This window comes from Chelon labrosus, assembly GCF_963514085.1.
Source record: "Chelon labrosus genome assembly, chromosome: 9".
Lineage (NCBI taxonomy): Eukaryota > Metazoa > Chordata > Actinopteri > Mugiliformes > Mugilidae > Chelon > Chelon labrosus.
In genome coordinates, this window is record NC_140359.1 from 27,865,484 (window position 1) to 27,885,083 (window position 19,600).

At 47.0% G+C, this 19,600-nt stretch overlaps 1 protein-coding gene across 2 annotated transcripts in view; it reads right to left on the reverse strand.

The window, feature by feature from the left end:
• Positions 1–290: 290 nt before the first annotated feature.
• notch1b (notch receptor 1b) overlaps positions 291–19,600 on the reverse strand; it is a 47,322-nt gene continuing 28,012 nt past the window's right edge. Inside the window, exons 13-34 of one of the 2 annotated variants that reach the window (XM_084550720.1) lie at positions 18,965–19,157; positions 18,728–18,873; positions 18,522–18,635; positions 17,683–17,802; positions 16,772–16,924; positions 16,430–16,658; positions 15,755–15,956; positions 14,975–15,128; positions 14,687–14,871; positions 14,038–14,170; positions 12,656–12,913; positions 12,454–12,566; positions 10,846–11,417; positions 10,149–10,583; positions 9,910–10,058; positions 6,129–6,342; positions 5,702–5,792; positions 5,303–5,465; positions 3,756–4,054; positions 3,381–3,528; positions 3,201–3,298; positions 291–3,099 (exon numbers count right to left, since the gene is read on the reverse strand). In XM_084550720.1, the coding sequence (XP_084406846.1) occupies positions 1,720–3,099; positions 3,201–3,298; positions 3,381–3,528; positions 3,756–4,054; positions 5,303–5,465; positions 5,702–5,792; positions 6,129–6,342; positions 9,910–10,058; positions 10,149–10,583; positions 10,846–11,417; positions 12,454–12,566; positions 12,656–12,913; positions 14,038–14,170; positions 14,687–14,871; positions 14,975–15,128; positions 15,755–15,956; positions 16,430–16,658; positions 16,772–16,924; positions 17,683–17,802; positions 18,522–18,635; positions 18,728–18,873; positions 18,965–19,157 (5,549 nt within the window). In that variant the 3' untranslated portion in view covers positions 291–1,719. Of the gene's footprint in view, positions 3,100–3,200; positions 3,299–3,380; positions 3,529–3,755; positions 4,055–5,302; positions 5,469–5,701; positions 5,793–6,128; positions 6,343–9,909; positions 10,059–10,148; positions 10,584–10,845; positions 11,418–12,453; positions 12,567–12,655; positions 12,914–14,037; positions 14,171–14,686; positions 14,872–14,974; positions 15,129–15,754; positions 15,957–16,429; positions 16,659–16,771; positions 16,925–17,682; positions 17,803–18,521; positions 18,636–18,727; positions 18,874–18,964; positions 19,158–19,600 lie in introns of both variants that reach the window. The other variant, XM_084550719.1, reaches the window with a different exon arrangement.

Sequence of the window (19,600 nt, forward strand, 5' to 3'; positions counted from 1 at the left end):
TACAGGACGTCATTCATCCCCTACTCTGTCCAGCTGGACAACAACAACATAACTCCATGTTATTCATGTTAATGGACACTATTACACCTTATTAATCATTCCTATGGATATAATATATTTAGTTCTATCTCTGTTTCTTGTACTTTTGTTCATTTGTTTTATCTTTCTTTTTACTTGTGGTTCTTAAGAGTGTTTTTTATGTGGAATTGAGCTACTGTGACCAAACCTGAATGTTTATCCAAGTTTATCTAAGTCTCAGAAAAAAAGAAGACAGTTCTTATTAAGTTCAAGACACACAGGTGCCCTTTATTATAACAAGGAACATTTTTACAGAGTGAAAATGAAAAGAAAGAATACATTTCTTGCAAATTATAACTTCGTAAGAGGAAGGAAATTTAACTACAACTTTTTAAAACAACAGTTTAACATTTTATACTTTGCAGAGGACACAACTGAGAACTCAGCCGACGCTTCATTCATCCAACATGTCATTAAACCAAAGTGTAAGAGAAACATTTCTCAACGTACACATATGGTCGCCTCAGTGGATTTTTCTTTTACAGAACAGCAAATAAATATGAATTTATAAAAGCTCAATATTTAGGTAATTTTTAAGAATCTAGCAATATATTGTATTTATTTGAATATAGCTCAAATTTATTTTTACGCACGAGGGACGATAGGATAGAAAATATATATTCTGTTCTCATTTTCGAGGCTGTTGACTGGCGCGAGGCCGGTCAAAATGTCATGCTTAAGACAGAAGATTTCTTAAACAAAATCTTGCTTACGAGGGAAATTGCAGAACGTATTTACAGAAGGAAAGAACACAGCCATAGGCTCAAACTAATCAGGAGGTAGAGGGGAAAACGAAGACTCTTGTTCCCCCTCTAGACAACAACATACACTGTGGCCGATGGGCCGGGGTCTCCAACACCGCAGGGCTAACGGATAGCCTGCCTTTAACTGCCAATCTCCAAGATGGCCGTACACTGTACAACATATCACATCTCCAACACCTCCCTACGCACCGATCAAACCTAGAGGCACGACATAAATGGCTTCCACCAGTAGAAGAAATGTACACAACTCTAGAGAACGTAGCTAGGAATCGCATTATATTTAAAAAAAAAGAGGAAGGGGTGGGGGGGCGGTGGCTCCTATTTCACACGTGACCTGTGCACGAAATACACGTCACGTTCACCACCGACCGATATTTCCAACAACTACAACACGCGGAAATAACACTGAAACTTTAAATGTGCTCTATAAAATGCCCCTTAATTGTGATTTTCATTATAAACAAGATTATACAAAAAAATATATATATAAACAAAGAAATCATATGTAAAAAAAAAATAAAAAAAAAAGGCAAAGAATAATAAAAGTCCTGAAGGAAATAAATACCCAGTGTGTATGCTGCTACTTCATTGCTGAAAAAGGAGAACTAAAAGAAGAAAAGAGATTTTCTAAATGACTTATTATCCTAACACCACGGGTCCCCACATGTTTTAGTAGGCAGGCATATAAATAAGACATTAATAAATAAAAAGAAGGGGTGAAACACAGGTGTTGCTGTTAGTATAAAAGTTTATAAAAGTCATATTAAATCTGGTTTGCAGCTTTGCCCCTTTTTCTCCAAGAGTGCCTTTTGTTTTTATTATAAAAAAATATACAGCAGCTCATCTGGGTGTAAAGACACTAGGCTCTATTTGCTATCTATTTGAACTGTTCCGGTATATGTCCAATCTGAGACTGCATGCTTGTCGGTGGACTTGAAATGCCCTCTGACCAGTCGGACATGTTGGAATGAGGAGATGAACTGGACCACTGATCGGGGGAGCCCGGGGAGGGGGTCAGAAAGGGGTGGTCAGGGACCTGGACCTGATGGTTTGGGGTGTTGTCCATGGGGCCGTTATAACTGTGCTGAGAGGGTGGGGTGAGGAACTGGGTGCTGGGCATGGACTGGTTGATGGTAGAGGACATGATCTGCGTCTCCTGTGGCAGAATGGTGTGGATGGGCATGCTGGAGTTGCCTGAGCCCTGCTGGAGCTCCGGAGAACTGAGCTCCCCGCTCATGAAGTTCTGGCTGCTGGCTGTATTTGAGTTCTGGTGCTGCAGCTGGATGCTCTGTTGCTGCTGCTGCTGCTGCTGAAGCTGCTGGAGGTTCTGCATCTGCTGCAGCTGCTGAGCCTGCTGCTGCATGATATGAGACTGAGGAGCGAGTCTGGTGCTCTGGATGCCCTGGTACGTCATCATCTGGGAGAGGCTGGTGGCGGGGTGGCCGTTGTGGAGCGGGGCGGTCATCATCCCGTGCTGCCCTCCCTGGTGGAGACCCCCTTGACCACCGGGAGCGCCTCTCATGGGGTTGAACTGAGCTGGCTGGCTCATGCTGCCGTGCATCCTGGACAGCCAGTCACACTGGCCGTTCATGCCGCCCTGACCACCGGAGCTGGACACGGGTAGGTGGGTGAGACGGGGAGGCAGCGGGTCAAACTGCATTCGGGCCAGCTCCTTCTTGTTTGGCATCACCATGTGGTTTACAGTCAGGTGTGGGTCCGACATGCCCTGCAGGTGGTTCAGGGATACAGACGGTGACTGCTGGAAAGGAGAGGTCATCATGGGCGGCGAAGCCACATCAGAGACGTAACCGTGCGGAGACTCCAACGAGTCGACCGGCGACAGAACACCTGAGCTGTCCATGAGGTTCCCAGACTTCCCATCCTGGGAATTCTTCTTCTTCACCTTCATGTCTTTGCCCTCCTTGCACCCGATACCCTTGGCGCTGGGCTTGCGTGCCTTTTTGCCCTGGCCTTGACCTTGAGGCTGGGGCTGCTTCATGCCGCCCAGGAAGCCGTTGGGCGAGCAGAGAGGCGGCGACAGCGTAGTGCCTAGCGACCCTCCGTGCATGGGAGGACTTCGTACCAGGTTGTACTCGTCCATCAGCCGGACAATGTCGTGATGCATTCTCTCCTGTGCGATGTCTCTGGGAAGCCGGTCCATGTGGTCAGTTATTTCTCTGTTGGCAAAGTGTTCCAGTAAGACCTTGGCAGTCTCGTAGCTTCCTTCCCTGGCAGCCAAGAACAGAGGAGTTTCCTCCTGGGGAGGGAGAGAGGAGCAAATGTGTTAAATGGTTTCTCAAGTGGACAAGGAATATTGTTTAACAGCGCCCATGGGAGGAAGGGAGACTGTTTGTATACCTTGTTATTTTGCATGTCCTTGTTGGCGCCGTTCTTGAGCAGCACAATGGCGGCCTCCACGTTGTTGACTGCCGCAGCCCAGTGCAGGGCCGATTTACCTGAGGAGGCAGCAACAGGGTTATTTAGGATGATTTCCAGGCTCACAGAAGTGGCGAACAAAAAAACATAGAAGACTTTTACCGAAATCATCAATGGCATTGACATCAGCGTGGCAGTTAATGAGCTCCTCGACCATTCCCTCCACCGCCAGCCGGGCTGCCAAGATCAAGGGTGTGGTGCCATCATGCATGCGGGCATCCAAGTCCGTGGCACGGTTCCTTATCAGAATCTAGAGAGACATCAAAGTCTTTGTATAAGTTATTCTTTTAAAGCTGCAGTTCCTTGCACCCGATACCGTCAATGCTGGGCTTGACCTTGAGGTTGGTGCAATTTACCTTAAGGGTAACTTTAAGTATTTCCAACTTCCGGTGATTTTGGCCCATAAAATGTCCATAAAAACACTACAAACTGAATATCACAGCCTTGTAATGTCACTTTTGGCATTGGTGGACCTACCTGGAACACTCCCTGGGCGTCAGCAGCCACAGCCGCGTGCAGAGGTGTCCTCCCCATGTTGTCCTGGATGTTGGCGTCGGCGCTGGCCTCCAGGAGTCGTTTGGCGGCGTCAGAACGGGCGTAGCGCGCGGCCAGGTGAAGCGCGGTTTCTCCCGTGCGGTCGGTCTGGTTGTGAAGGTTGGCGCCTTGGTAGATGAAGTCGTTGATCACGTTGGCGGATGCATCCTCCTCTTCCTCGCTGTTGCCCGTTTCCAGACCTCCTCCGCTGCAGGATGCGATCATTAGGGGCGTGAATCCATCTGCACGCAAGAGAAGGCACCCGTAAGGTTAAGGATTGCGTGGTCAGCAGCAGCGCCGGCCTATTAACGGCTACGAAAAGACAGCGGGCTGCACTTCAAAGCATCTGGCAGATCGACACAAAGCAGCAAACCAATCGAATGTGGATCTGACACTTTTGCCTGGCTGAATCACCGCGGCTCCCTCTTTTCAATAACGGATTCTGATCAAGGCCCAGACAACGGGAGAAGCTTCAGAGAGAAAAGCGAAGCTGGGGGGATAGAGGCCGGGGCTCGGGAAAGCTAGAGCGCAGCAAAAAAACGTAAAGCATTAGTATCTAACTGTGAGAGGCAGCTGAGGCAGTCGACGTGGATAGGTTTTCTCCTCTTCAAAAAGCCGGCAAGCCCCAGATCTCGCAGATTTGGTCGATTCAAGCGCAATCGATCGGCGGACGGGGGAGAAAAAAGGTGTGCGCTCAAGTTGTTAAATCTGTTACTTTGATTTTTTTCATAGCTTTTCCTCTGGGAGTTCGCCACTTACTACAAAATTGGGTTGTTTTTTTTTTGCATTTGATGCCTTCATTGGTTTTTGTGATGTAGAATAGAAGACAGAAGAAAAAACAGAGGCCCATTACTGGTCAAATGATTAATCTGATCAGGAATCAGTGTTTTCCCCCAGGCGCCTGGCTCCTAGCTGGCTGCTTTGAAGAAGATCCTTTACCCTCAGGACATGGGGCTTTAGCTACTCCTACACACACACACACGCACACACACACACACACACACACATTTCTAGCGCATGCTGGAAATGTGAAATGTTCACTCAGAAAAGACACAAATCACTCCAAACACACACCTTCTCACACACATGCACATGCTCGCTCCGAAAAATTTTAGATATTTGATATTTTTGTCTTGTGACGCCTAAAAATAAATTTATATCCACTTCAAACATTTTCACAACTTACCACACACACAATTTACATCTTTCTACTAAAGAGGGATTTTTCATTTTCAGGGTTTTTCTTTCAAAGTTGCACAAAAACACATTTCACAAAAAAATAAAAATTAATGGAAATAAAGGGAGAAAATTGTAATTTTGTGTAAAATAAATACATAATAAATATGTAATTATTTGATTAGGCCGTGATTTCTTTACAAAAAACGACACTTTTTTAAACACATTTTATAATCTATAAAATACCAAATAACACAATTATATCTACTAAATACGGTTTTAATTTCCTTAACGTGTGTGTTCGTTAAACCCACCTGGTCCCCTGACGTTGACGTCCATGCAGTCGTTCTCTATCTCGCCCTGAGGGGGTGTCGGAGCGATGGAGGGGATGCGGAGGTCGGCGGCGTCCAGGTGCTGCTGCGTCCACTGGCGGTGGTCCGTCTGGTCGTCCACCTCCGACATGGCCTGCTCGTCAAACTGCTAAAACGAAGACGGCAGGAGGTCGGACGAGAGTTAAAGTCAAGCCTTAAAAGTGAACTTTAAAAAGATGATAAAATTATTCTAAAACACAAAAAAAGTCATTTATAAATAATAATATTACAAATATTAATATTGTTCATGCTGGGACATTTTAAAATTAAATAATTTTCTGTAAAGTTGCAAGAAAAATAAAACAATTGTTTTTAAAGTACGTCACATTTCTGTTTTCTCACCCTGAATCGCTTCGCGTCCGAAGGTTCGTCCTCTCCCCACTCGTTCTGAGCGTCGTCCATGAGTGAAATGTCCGAGGTGTTTTTCAGCGGCCTGTGACGAAGCAGAAAACCCGGTAAAAATCCCTGCGCTCCATCTCTTCCATCCCGTCCGAGGCTCTCACCATTAATGGTGCAGGCAAGCCGAAAAACAAAAGCATTGATTGGATTCATACCCCACCCCTCTGCCCCCCCAGCCTCCCCCGCCCCAACAAGTCAATTAATGCACACCTTAAACCTGCTATATCATTATCATTAATGATCCAGGCCAAAAAAAACAAATCTGATCACCGGTTACACCCAAGTTGTCGTTCAGGACTAGCCCGACCTGCAGAGAAACGGCGGCGACCCGATGGCGGCGAGCGCCAATGCAGAATGAGCCGAAACTTACTTTAATCCCACCGAATCCTCCCCGACGGGCTCGCGTCTCTTCTTCTTGCTGGTCTCTGTGGTCTTGAAGCCCTCGGGGAGCCAGAGGCGGCCGTGCTCGTGGCGCCGCTTCCGGGCAGCCACCATCCCCACGCCGAGGAAGGCCAGTATCCCTAAGCCGGCCAGCACCAGGTAGATCGGGTAGAGTTCCTGCGCGGGCTGGGGGTCCACGCCGCCTGGTGGGGAATGGGACAGCAGCATGGTCACGAAGGGGGTTGAGGAACGGGCCGTGCGTGTGGACGGAGCAGGCAGGACGCCCAGGATGAGCGTTGGAGCAGAGCTGGTACCCGACTCCAAAAACCACACCACCAGCGAGCGGCGGCAGGCACCGACTGACGACTCTCACCGTTTGAGGAGCTAGCTGCTACTATCTATTCAGTAATAATCAGAATTGCTAACCACTTTTCATCAAAAAAGAAAAAAAAAAAGGGGATGGGGCGTGATAAAAAGAAAAGAGAACACCACCACCACCACCTCCTCTCTCCCTTTTCAACCCAGGGTACCAAGAGACAACTTTACCATTTCTTCTTTAAGAGAAAAAAAGGAGGGGGATTAATGAACTTCAAATTACTGCACGCGCTTTAAGCTGTAAAGACGAAGGATTTATTAGGATTTTCGAGATAACAAAGACTCCCAACTTCTAGCACACTCCCGATCAATTTTTCCCCTTCTCTCTTTTTTTTCCTCCTCCACTAACGATTTTGAAATGATAAACTCCCCCAACCTAAACCCTCAGAGATACATTAAGTCCTGGTATTACATTCGGCGAGGTGAAGGTTGCAGCAGCCCCTCACACTGTGGGATGAAGCGAACGGCGTGCATGTGTGTGTGTCAGTGTGTTATGTTATATGTGTACATGTCTGAGAAACAGACAGACTGAGGCTCTGCTATATGTCATGTGAGCGGTTGTAGCGGTGGTGGTGGTGGTGGTGGTGGAGGAGGGGAGGGTTGAGTTGATTTGCAGCAATTAACCATTTTGGAGCCTGAAGCCATTGGATTTACACGCAGTAGGGAGGGATTGATTGTTTAGGCCACGAGACTCACAATTGCATTTGTTCACGGCTGCATAACAAATACACAATCAAAGAGCGGCGAGGCTGGGACCCGAGGCCGTGGCGGATACGTTCAGTTTTACAGAGTGAAAGAGCACGTGTCTTATCCTGGGATGTACATTGAAACAAGGGGGAAAGGGGGATTGTTCAATTTACATGTGTACATTTCGTATAGAAGACATGATTGAGTTAGGGTTAGGGTTAGGGGTTAGGGTTAGGGGTTAGGGTTGTTCTCCTCTGAACATGCTTCAATCATGTACAATCCCTTAAATCTTGGTGGATGCAAATTCTACAAGTCTCAGTCATGTTAAGAAAACAGAAAATAGTTATGTTTTAGGAAGTTTGTCCGCCATCTTTTCACCCCCACTGGACAAATTGAAGTGGACTTGGAGAGTTATGGACAAGGTAAGGACAATTAAAACTTATCAAATGTTTGTCAGATTTCAAGGTAGTCGGTTTAGACGTATAGTTTTCATAAATCTGATGTTTTTATCAGCCAGGAACACTGAGCAACATGAATAAGACGATGTTAGCTAACATTTGCTGGAGTTTACGTTTAGTGGAGAGGGGAGGGTCATAACCGCCCTGTTAGCCTACGGAGTCATATCCGCGGTCGCGAGGAGTGGAAAGTCAAAGGAAACAGCTACGGCTCAAAAAAATCATTGTTTCTTTTATTATATATGATAGAAAACTCAGCATTTTGGTCTTTTAGACTCTTGTTGGTATTAAAAAAAACAAACAAGCAATTTAAAGATGTTACGGTGGGCATTTTTAAGTGTTCTCTGTCATTTATAGACAAAACAATTGAAAAAACAACCCTCAGATTAACTGATAATTAAAATATTTATTAAATTATTTGTTTATTGTAAAATATTCAGAGGGATTCGGAGATTTGTATATTATTAGTGCAGATATTCAGTATAATGTTTCAAGTGTTTTGTTTGATCTGTGCGCTCTGCAGGCAGAAGATGAAGCCCTCGTTCCAAGGATCCATTGAGGAGACCATGGTGAATATATGTCGTTAGAAGGCCAGATGGTACTGCATGATCTGGACAACATTGCATTAGATGCTGCCATGTTATTTGGCCTAATGTATGCTTTGAACCTCAGCTACCCTCCTGAACTGAAGTATTTTTTGAAGTGCTTCAGAAACTTGTGATGAAGCTGGGTGAAAACACGCTCCCTAAGAAAGCCCAAGTCCTCAAACACAGACTCTGTGAGTGAGCTGTTGCCATGGACCATGGTTGCTCTTTTGTTGCTGTTGTACTGGAGTTTGGACAAATACTTGCACTGCCTTTTATTTATACTTTCTTTATCTGTGGCATATATGCTGTGTTTTCATTTCCTTCCAAAATGTACCTTGCAGTGTTCTTTGACAAAATAAAATCAATAGTAAAAAGTAAAAGTTTTTCTTTATGTCTTATTTGTTTTTGGAAATTTCACGGTAAACGCTGTAAATAAGAGCTGAGGTTGGATCAGACAGAAGGATGTACAAAATGGATTTATTTAAGTAACAGAAATTAGTGCACAGAAATAATTTTATCATGCAACGGATGAGCAAAGTATGCAGAAGCTTTAATACTTAATAGTGTAAGATTTACTTGTCTGGGTTAACAGAACAACAGTGTGTGTCATTTATGTAAAAAGCTTATGTTGCTTTAACAGATGATAATTGAATATAACAAGCATAAAAAAGCTTTAAAGTGACATTTAAAAAAATTATGTTGGTTTAACATAACACATCAACACTTTTTTTTTTTTTTCAGCGTACGTACGGACGCTACAACAAGGCCTTCAGGGACTGTACGAGGTTTTGTTTTTTTTCCTGTTTGCTACAACTCACATTTATTTTAGATCACAATCTAATTAAATTAAATATGTACCGTTGGATTTTAAATTTTAGGCTGTATCTTTCTGTCTCTGGTGCTCAGCCTCAAGCTCACTCCTTCCGACCTCGTAGTTAAATTTGTAATGCGCTCAAAAGAAAAATAGCTTGTTGAATTAACATAAAGTCAATTATGGCAAAGGTTTTCCACCTGATTACATTCCTGTGTTTGAACCTAATGCAGTTCTGTTTGTTCAGTTTAATTCGTGTTAGGTTAATTCAACTTAATCACTACAGCTGGACCCAATTTAACTTAATATTATTGACCCAAATGATTTGTAATATTTCGTTCTAGCTAGCGCCGTAGTCTGACGTGCACCTCCCCAGAAATGTAACTACGAGACGCAATGACGCAGACCACAAGAGCTGTGATTGGTCTGTTTGGTAGTAGCTTTAGTATTTCCAGCTGCTTCTTCATCTCATTTCAAATCTATTGTTTTGGATCAATAAAGATGGAACACGCGGAGGAAAGGTTAACTGAGGAGGTTCAGAGACACAAACATTTGTCCGACTCGTCTTCAGCGAAATTTTGGCAAAAGTGTCAGTCGCCGTTGTTGAAAGTGAAGCAGAAACAAAAACAAACCCCACTTGCAAAAAAGACACAGCGCCGACTAGTGTTTGGGAGGAGTTGTTACAGAACGAGCCAGACTGACGAGTGCACAAGTATAAATGGATTGCACCGACGTAGGCTACGTACGTAGGTTACGGCGTCTTGCAGAGGCATGAACACCACTTTAGCCCCGTTATGGACTGGAGACCTGTCCAGGGTTCACCCAGCCTCTCACCCGATGACGGCAGATACTCACTAAAAACAGCTTCGATGGTGAAAGGAACATCCAGTTTGCCGCTGGACTCCAGAGCGCCGAGGAAAGCTGCAGCGTCATTTGTGCTCTGGAAACACTCGCTGGACTGTTGGAAGCACTGACGGTTGTCCACCTCCAAGTGGACAATCGAACTAGAAGGAGCAGAGGAAAGCAGGAAAGAGTTCAGTGTGGATGAAAATAAGTAAAATCATTCCTGAAGAGCCACACCTCACACGTCTCACCCTTTAATCTGCAAATGATCCAGCTCTCTCCTCTCTCTCCTGCTCCCGCCGCCGACATCCAACAGGCTCCTCTTCACCGCGTTCAGCACCTTGCCGGGAGCCTCGGACCACGAGTCCACCGAGCGCTTGACGTTGTACTTCTTCAGCTCGTGGTCGTTCCCGTAGTACGGGTACACCATCATTTCCCCCTTCGTGTCCTTCCTGAATATCACGTTGGTGCGAAGGACGCGGCTCAGCTCCCGCAGGAACCCGAACGAGTTGCTAAGGAGCTGCTCGGGGGTGATGTGGACGACCAGGACCAGCTGGCCCACGGCGAGCTTCTCGGGCATGTTGTTGGCGCAGTCCAAGCCGTCCCACTCGCACTCGGCGTTGTTGCAGCCCTGGTCGCAGTGGTTGTCGGCGTAGTGGTCCTTGCAGTACTGGTCGTAGAAAGGGCTGGAGGAAGGACAGCGTGCATTAGGGCCTGCTCTGATTTAGATGTGGAGTTCATTAATGATCTGGTGTGAGGCTTAACATTTTACGTGTCTAGAAAATAAGCATGAACTTAAAAGAAGCTGGAGTTGAGTTTAGATTTCGGTGGGTTATCTTCCAGCATGCATTAGCCCTTTAAAACCAAAGGTGGCCCTAGTGGCACAGGACGTTCTCTGAGCGGGACATTTTGAGCCTTAAGTGTTAAAGGTTTCTCTTAGTCACTTACTTGCACTGCCCTTCCATGTTCTGGCAGTCAAACCCATCATAGAGACACCCGGCGTTGTCGCACTGCGAGTCGCACTTCCCGTCGTTGAAGTACCTCCAGCACTGCAGCGAGTCGGAGCAGTTCTTCCACGGGTCGTTGAAGTTGAGCGAGCAGTCGCCGTTGTCCCAGCCGCAGGCGTGGTTGTTGCAGCGCACGTCGCAGTGCTTGTTGTGCTTGCGCTCCTCGCACTCCGGGATCTCGCAGGCCACCTCCACCTCGGGCGGCGGCGGGATGTCGTGGCCGAACCCCCCCGCGAAGTCGTAGTCCAGGATGTGGCAGCGGAGGCCGTTGAAGTTGGCCGGGCAGACGCACTGGTAGTGCGGCGCCTCTGAGGTGTACTCGCACGTGCCGCCGTTGTAGCAGGGGTTGGAGTTGCAGGGGGTGTCGGTGGGATACTGGCACTCGGGCCCCGTGAACGACGGCGTGCACAGACACTTGGGGCTATTGTGGCCGGAGATGCAGGTGCCTCCATTTCGACAGTGGAAGCTGCCGCAGGCCTGGGAGTCGTACTCACACGTGGAGCCGGTAAAGCCCTAAAAGAAGAAAACAAGAAACACGTGAGGGTTGGGAAATAACTATTCATGATCAGGTTTCAGTTAGAATCAGAGGAAGTGAAGGACTTTTATCGGAGCAGTCACAGGGGTGGAGACAAGGAGGTTCTTTCTTCTAGTGAGAGCCTTGTGTGTTCAGACCTTGCATTAAGACGTGCATTAGTATTTTTTGGTTTTATAAGTTTTTGTAGGTGAAGAAGAAGAAGTTGTTTCCAACAGTTGATGATTTTGTAGCTCTCTAGCTCTCCGTCATGACTTTGGAACATTTTAGACTTTCAGACACAAGGTATCTGGTCATCTGAATTCATCTTTGAGCGTTTGCCTGCTGAATCTGCTGAACATGGCCCGGGCCGTCGTAACGATCCAGGTGCACAAGTGCTGATTGCCGCAAAATTCCAGATGTGGGATACTTCCGGTTTCATCGAAGGAAAATACAGAAGTATTTTTAATGTCTGTGAAGGTTCTCGGTCATCCAGGTCATGGTATATCCAACAAAGGTTCAAAAAAGGAAACTGGACTTGTAGAGTTTTTTGAGAAGATGTTTCACCACTCATCCGAGTAGCTTCTTCAGTTCTAGTCCCCGAGAACTGAAGAAGCTGCTACAGGTCCAGTTGCCTTTTTTGAACCTTTCTTGGGTAAAGTATTTTTCATTTACTGAATAAAAGAGATTCCTTTTTGTCATATTTTCCTTTGGATTTAAATCCAGGCACCGAGCTGTGGACACACGGACCTAAAGCTGGTCACTTGCGATCAGATAGCCCATATTGGATCTTCTTTCTGTCCATACAGGCCAGTTAAACACCAGACGTATGTTCTGAGCTATAATTAAGGAGCATTAAGACCCAATTAAGGTAGTTTAGGATAAAATACAAAATGTTCCAGGCGTGTAAAGATCTGTTTCTATTAAAAATGCACAAAAAATCATTAAAGTCCACAAATTAAACGATGCACGATGCAAAGTCAGAGGTGGAGAGAATACTTAAGATCAGAGTGTGTGTGGGAGTGGGAGTGCACTCACAGGAGGACATTTGCAGATGAAGCCGTGTGGAGTGTTACTGGCGACGGCACAGGTTCCTCCGTTACGACAAGGTCTGCCCTTACAGCCGTCAAACACCGTGTCGCAGCGCTGTCCTGCAGAGGGGTCGAGTACATCGCTTAGAATTTAAAAAGGAAATAGCTGTCGCTAAACGTGCTTTAGAAGTCAAATTAAAGTGACGTACCTGTGTATCCGGTGCGACACTCGCAGCGGTAGTTGTTGGTGAGCTGGACGCAGTTGTGCGTGCCCCGCGGGTCGCAGGGGTTGGACAGGCACTCGTTAACGTCCCCCTCGCAGCGCTCCCCCACGTAACCCGCGGGACAGTCGCAGTGGTAGCCCCCGACCCTGTCCACGCACTTGCCCTGGTTGAAGCACTTGGGCTCGTTGGTGACGGGGTCGGTGAACGGGTTGCAGTCGTCGATGTTGATCTCACAGTGAACTCCTGGAGGAGGAGGAAGATCAGCGCAGAGACAAGATGAGAATTCATGTAAAAAATAAGGGACTATGTGTAAAAATGTTCTCAAATTGTGGTGTGAATACCCTCAAAGTACCGGCAACAACCGCAACCACACATTGCTCATGTTTGAAGTTGCACAACGGACAAGTTGCATGAAAGGAAATACGTCTTCACACCAGCAGGTGGCAGTAATCTACGTTTCGAGTGGACTAGGCTAGGACTTTACTTAACCCAGGGTTGTCAAACATGCAGCACACGGGCCAAAACCGTCCCGCCAGAGTATCCCATCTTGCGTGGGATGAATTTGCAAAGTGCAAATATTACATAAAAGACATTAACTGCAAGTTTTTAAATCAAATTGACACCTATCCCTAATTTGTCCACTAGGGGTTGCACGGTTTTAGTTGCAGAGTTGCAAAGAAATGAATGTACTTGTTCTTCTCTGCTCTAAAACAAATGGAAACAGTTGAAGTTGTCATTATTTATAGGTTATTATTTTAATAAGTTACTGCCCCGGGCCACTTGAGATCAAATTGGAGGTGTATGTGGCTCCTCCACTAAAATTTACCTTCCTATAAACGGACATCATCAGTGTCCTCTTGCAGCAGCAACCTTAACTATTAGGATAATTAGGTCTCAGCTGCTCTTTAATCAAATAAAATGTGTAAATGCACTCAGATATTAGCCCTTGAAGTTTAACAACAATAGAAACTAGCCCGGGACGTCCAGAAACGAAACCCAGATAGTTCAGATGTGTGTGGAATAATAATATTCAGCTGAATCATGAAAACCTGCAGCTGCTCGATCTAAAACAACATGTTGTTGCCGTTTTTTTTTGGGAGACGCCCAACTCCGCTGCCACTTAGGCTGACCTGCGGCACACACACACACACACACACACACACACACACACACACACACACCCTTCACGTCCGAGGCAAAAATCAATGGTGCACTTGACAAGCAGAGGAAGAGACGGAGGCAGGGACGGAGGAGGAGTTCTGATGCCCCGGGTGCTGTTAAGCTCTAATTAATGAAGCATGGAGACGGGCGGAGAGGCGGAGAGGTGCGGAGGAGTGTTTTTTTTTTTTTGCGTGGGGTCTGCTAACCTTGGGTTCCCCGGGGACAGGAGCATTTGTAGGTATTGATCAGGTCAATGCAGGTGCCCCCGTTCCGGCACGGCTGGGAGAGGCACTCATTGATCTCCACGGAGCAGTTGGTCCCCAAGTAGCCTGGCATGCACTGAGAGGGAGAGAGAGGGAGAGAGGGGGAGAGAGGGGGAGGAACGAGGGAGAAAAGGAGGAGAAGGGAGGGGAGGCCGAGAAACAGAGAGAGGAGGGGGAACGTTTAATCGATTTCTGACATGAAACAAAGACGGTCTTCTGTTTACCTGGCTGTTTTCTGGCCTCCTTCCTGCCAAGGCCAGCAGATCCTCTACTCTAAGGGAGATTAACAGAACTGAGCTGCTTTCTATTTATAAAAAAGGCTTCTTCATTAGGGCGGCGAAAAAATCCTGCCTGCATGCTTCTAATTCAACATAGAAAGGTATATCTGCACAGCTCACATTACAATCGAGCACATTTTTGCACCAAGTGTGCAAGATCTGTGACGTTAGCAAAGACTTTTTGATTTAAAAAGTCAGTTTAAAATCAAAATTAACCGACATCCGCCAGAAAAGTGTCGTTCCTCTGTGAAGAAGAACAGCAAGGAAATGATTTTTAAGGTTTATGATTTCTAGGGTTCCTTCAGAGCCGCTACCTTGCAGGTGTATCCTCCCAGGAAGTCCGTGCAGGTGGCTCCGTTCTGGCAGGGGTTCGGGGTGCACTCGTCCACCTGCTCCTCGCAGTAGCTCCCGGTGTATCCGATCTGACAGTGGCAGTAGTGGACGTTCCCCGCGTCCAGACACTGGCCCGAGTTTCGACACAGGTGGGCCACGTCGACTCCTAAACAGGACGGGACAGGACTTAGTGGAGGGTACGCACATTTATAACGCGCAGTGTGGCGGCAGAGAGGCTAACAGGAGACCCTAAAACCCGTCCATCCTACCTCTCTGCTTGGCCGCCACCTCACAGGAAACACTCGGGACGTCACAGTAGAGGCCGGTCCAGCCGGTCTCGCACTCGCAGCTGTAGGTGGTTCCCCTCTGCCAGCAGGTTCCCCCGTTTTTACAAGGAGACGAGTCACACCAGCGGACCAGGTTCTGAAACACAGATTAGATTTCTGTCAATTTCGATGCGGGAACCTCCCAAAGGGATCAATAAAGTTGTCTATCTATCTATCTATCTAGATTTAACTGACATGGATTGGATTGCAGCTCAGAGATTGCAGAAATGTTAAATTCAAGTTTAAATGTATTTATTTTTATGTATTTAAATGATCATATTTCAGTGCAGGAATCAAAAATGTAGAAACCTCCAATAAACCACAGTTTAAAAATACAAAAACAGAATTATACATAAAAAGAAGGACGAATGAGAATGAGTCATGGCACGCTAATATATTATTTAATTCAAGACAAAGTGCTTGAGAGAAAAAGGCAAATGCAGAGTTTGGATTTAGAGTTTTTCATGTGCAACAAACACATTTTCAAATTATCGGATCAATCTGAATTTTAATTATAACATTTAGAAACGTGGGTTCTTTATCCTGAAAGGGTTTCTTTCTTTTCTGGGAAAAGCTATGGCACTGTATTTATTCCTGTTTTGCTCATTTTATTTATTTAGTTCTGCTCTTATACTTTTAGCAGTGTAAGTTAAGTTAACTCCAAAGCTCACGGCCCCTCTCCTCTCCTCTCCTCTCCTCTCCTCTCCTCTCCCTCCGTCCCACCTGACAGTTGAGGCCGGTGTATCCGTGCGTGCAGGTGCACTTGTAGGTGCCGTAGCTGTCCTGGCAGGTGCCGCCGTTCAGGCAGGGCCTGGAGTCGCACTCGTTGATGTCGTGCTGGCAGTAGCTGCCGGTGAAGCCCGGCGGGCACAGACACGCGAATGTGTTGATGCCGTCCACGCAGGTGCCGCCGTTAAAGCAGGAGCTGTGGACAGAAAAATAAATGCTTATAAAACACAGTGAAAGTCTGCAGGTAATGTGCACATCCGGCTCTGTGCAGCAACGTCCTGCTTTTAAACTTTTCATTCATGCAGATCATTTTAATACTTCTTAAATGCTGCAATTCAGCTGCTGTAAAGCAACTGTCCACCAGAGGGGGCAGTAGTGGACAAGAAAAAGTAGTGGCAGAAGAAAATGAACCTGTTGATCTGAGAGAGAGACGCCCTCGCTCACCAAAAGCAATAAGACCCGCCTGAATATTTTAAATTCTTCTGCAATATATTTAATATTTATTAAAGTCTTGCTCTGTCTGTGATTGGGATTGTTTATTAGTGTATGTAGCAGAGTATTTGTTTAGGTGTTTGTTGCATCCTGCACACAACGACAATAAAAGTCTTATCCCTTCACTCTAAAGCCATGAAGTTTGAATTATACCCCTATCCTCTGTGCGCCGCGTACCTCTCGGTGCAGTCGGGGGTGTTGTTTTCACAGTGGATTCCACTGAAGCCCGGGGGGCAGGTGCAGGTGTAGCTGTTGACGCAGTCGGTGCAGTTGGCTCCGTTCTTGCACGGGTTGCTCTCGCACTCGTTGATGTCCTCCTCGCACGTCGTCCCCCGGAAGCCGGGCAGGCAGGTGCACAGGAAGCCGTTCACCTCGTCCTTGCAGAGGCCTCCGTTGCTGCAGGGATCTGTGGGGAGGGTGGGGGGTCGGCGGGGGGGCAGACTCAGGTTCAATCAGGCACCTTCAGTTTCATTCGGTGAACACAAGAAAGAGAGAGAGAGGAGAAACTGAGGAACGTACTGGGCGTGCAGTCGTCGATGTTGGTTTCGCAGTTGCGCCCGGCGAAGCCTGGTTTGCAGCCGCAGCGGTAACTGCCCATTGTGTTCTGGCAGGTCGCTCCGTTGCGACAGGGGTTCTTCACACACTCCTTGATGTCCACCTCACAGGTCTGACCTGGGATGGATCGAAAGAGGGGCAGAGTGTAAATGTAACCTCGTCTTTGAGCAGCAGGATGAGACAGAGGAGGTAGAATGAGTTATGTCCATATTCTTATATAACTATCCATATTAAAGCACAACATTATGACCACTGTCCTAATATTGTGTAGATCTCATCAGAGAAGGGACATGGGCCTTCTCAGGGTGTCCTGTGGTGTGGGGGGCCTCTGTGGATCATCCCACAGATACTTGATCAGTTTGGGATGTAGTGAATTTGGAGGCCAGGTCAACACCTTGTGCTGTTCTTCATGTTTTGTTTTTTAGTTGTTCCTGAAGTGTGTTTGTGTCTGTGTCTGTGTCAGGCTGCATCCTGCTGGGGATGGCTGCTGCCATCAAGGAGTGTCATTGCTATGGGGTGGGGGTGCCTGGTCTGGTCTAGGTGGGTGCTACATGTCTAAGTAACACCCACACCAATGAATGCCAGGTCCAGAAGTTTCCCAGCAGAACATTGAACTGTCACAAGATGGTCAATGTTATTCACTTTCAGTGGTCATAATGTTGTGGCTGATCGGTGTATGTGATAGTGTAAATTCTAAGAGTTTGGATCAAGATTTTTCAGTTTACAGCAAACCATTTTCAAATCGTTGGATCTGAATTTTAAATGTAACGTTTAGAAACTCGAGTTCGGCTTTTTCTTTTCTGGGAAAACTGTGAGGCCTCCCGTTTAAATACCTCCTGGAGGGAACACGCAGACATGCAGGCGTTAACGATTACCTTGCCATCCCTCGGGACACACACAAGAGAAGCTGAGATAGTCCTCCGATTCCTGACAAACTCCTGCGTGCTTGCAGGGCTTCGAGCTGCAAGGAGCCATCACGGTTTCACAGTTTTCTCCTGTAACGCACAAAAAAAAATAAAAAGATTAATTTAATGCAAAGACAAACATGTTTATAACTTTCATTGAGGAGGGGCAGGGGTGGGGGGCGGATGGGGTCATGAACTTGGAGATAACCCAACCCAAACGGACACCAAATCATCTTTCAGTCAGTGCTATCAGATGATTTTAGCCAGGTTCTGTCAGTGCTAGAGGCCTGCCGAGGCATTTCCCTATCTGTTTCCACAACACACGGCTTGCACAGGAAGCCGGCTCCGGTTTCCGGCCATTGTGAAGCCGTTTGCTGTTCTGTGAGACAGGAAGCAGGCAAACAGGAAATGTGTCAAGCGCCCGATTCCCACCCCGGCACAAAGCGAGAGACTTTTATTATTCAAAGTAGTGTGGATTTTTCCAAAAATCCAAGACAAATCCAAGAAAACCTGCCCTTAGCCTTTCCGTCGTTATCTGTTCGGTCAAATAATAAGAGAGATGACACGAAAATATTCCCCAGCTCTCATCTGGGATGGTCGGGTGTCCCAGAGCGAGTCAGAGGTTTCGGTGTCTTTTGTGCCCTTTGAGGAAGTCTTGCGGCTGAACTTTACTCGACGGCTATTTCATCCGCCGTACATTTTTCCTCTTTGCCCCAGCCGCTGGAAACTGCAACCCCCCGGCGAGGAAATACCAGAACAACCAGGCCAGCACATGGGCGTCTCACATATTCTCAATAATATTTTCGTACCCGTATAAGGCAGGACACAGATGCACTTGTACCCCGCGGTGTCGTCGATGCAGCTCCCCTGGTTGAGGCAGGGGTTGGAGGCGCACTCGTTGATGTTGGTCTGGCAGTTTGGTCCTGCGACGACAAAAAACACACAAACGTCAGTCGAGGGATGCGACGCTGAACCTCACCTCGCCTCGCCACCGTCCACAAACGCAAACACTGACCGGTGAAGCCCGCGCGACAGCTGCAAACGTATCCGCTGGTCATGTCCTTGCAGGTGCCCAAGTTCATGCACGGGTTGGATTCGCATTCGTTGTTGTTGATGTCGCAGTTTTTGCCGCTCCAGCCGGAGTCACACAGACAATTATACCTGAGAAAAACAAAAGCGTTAAAAGTCAGTTTCCTTATCTGCTTATCGACTCAACGCAGTGCCGATCGTTCAAGCTTCTGCGCGGCCTCACCCGTTGATCTTGTCTTCACAGTGGCCGTGGACGCAGGGGTTGCTGAGGCACTCGTTGACCTGGGAGAAGCAGGTGGCGTCATGGTAACCGTCCGGACACATGCAGGTGAAGCCGTTGACGCCGTCGATGCAGGTGCCGCCGTTGTGGCAGGGGTTGATGGCGCACTCGTCGATGTTGATGTTGCACATGGTGCCTGGCGGAAAGAGCGGAGGGTTCACTTGCTGGAGGCGGCATCACGTCGACTAGTCATGTGACAATAACAACACGGACGCCTCCGAGAAGACAGGTGAGGAGCCCAGAGGGTCGTCGGTTCATCAAGTGTGCGGAAATACTTCACTAAAGATGAAACCCATACTACTGTGACATGTCAGTACTAAAGTACTACTGCAATACATCTGAAAAGGCTAATGCTAACGCTGGCAGAGGAACGATCCAAATCCCCTGGGCAGCAGTCCTGAATTATCAACTCCACCAAATGTACTTTCATTGTCAAAGTTATTAGACCTTCAGGCTTCAGAGAAACACGCTATGGAGTACTATTAAATGCTACTGATGGTGCTGAGGTGCTGCATGTTTTTATACAGGCTATACATATCTGCAGCTCACAGCGTGTAGCACATGAGCTGTCTGTTCTCA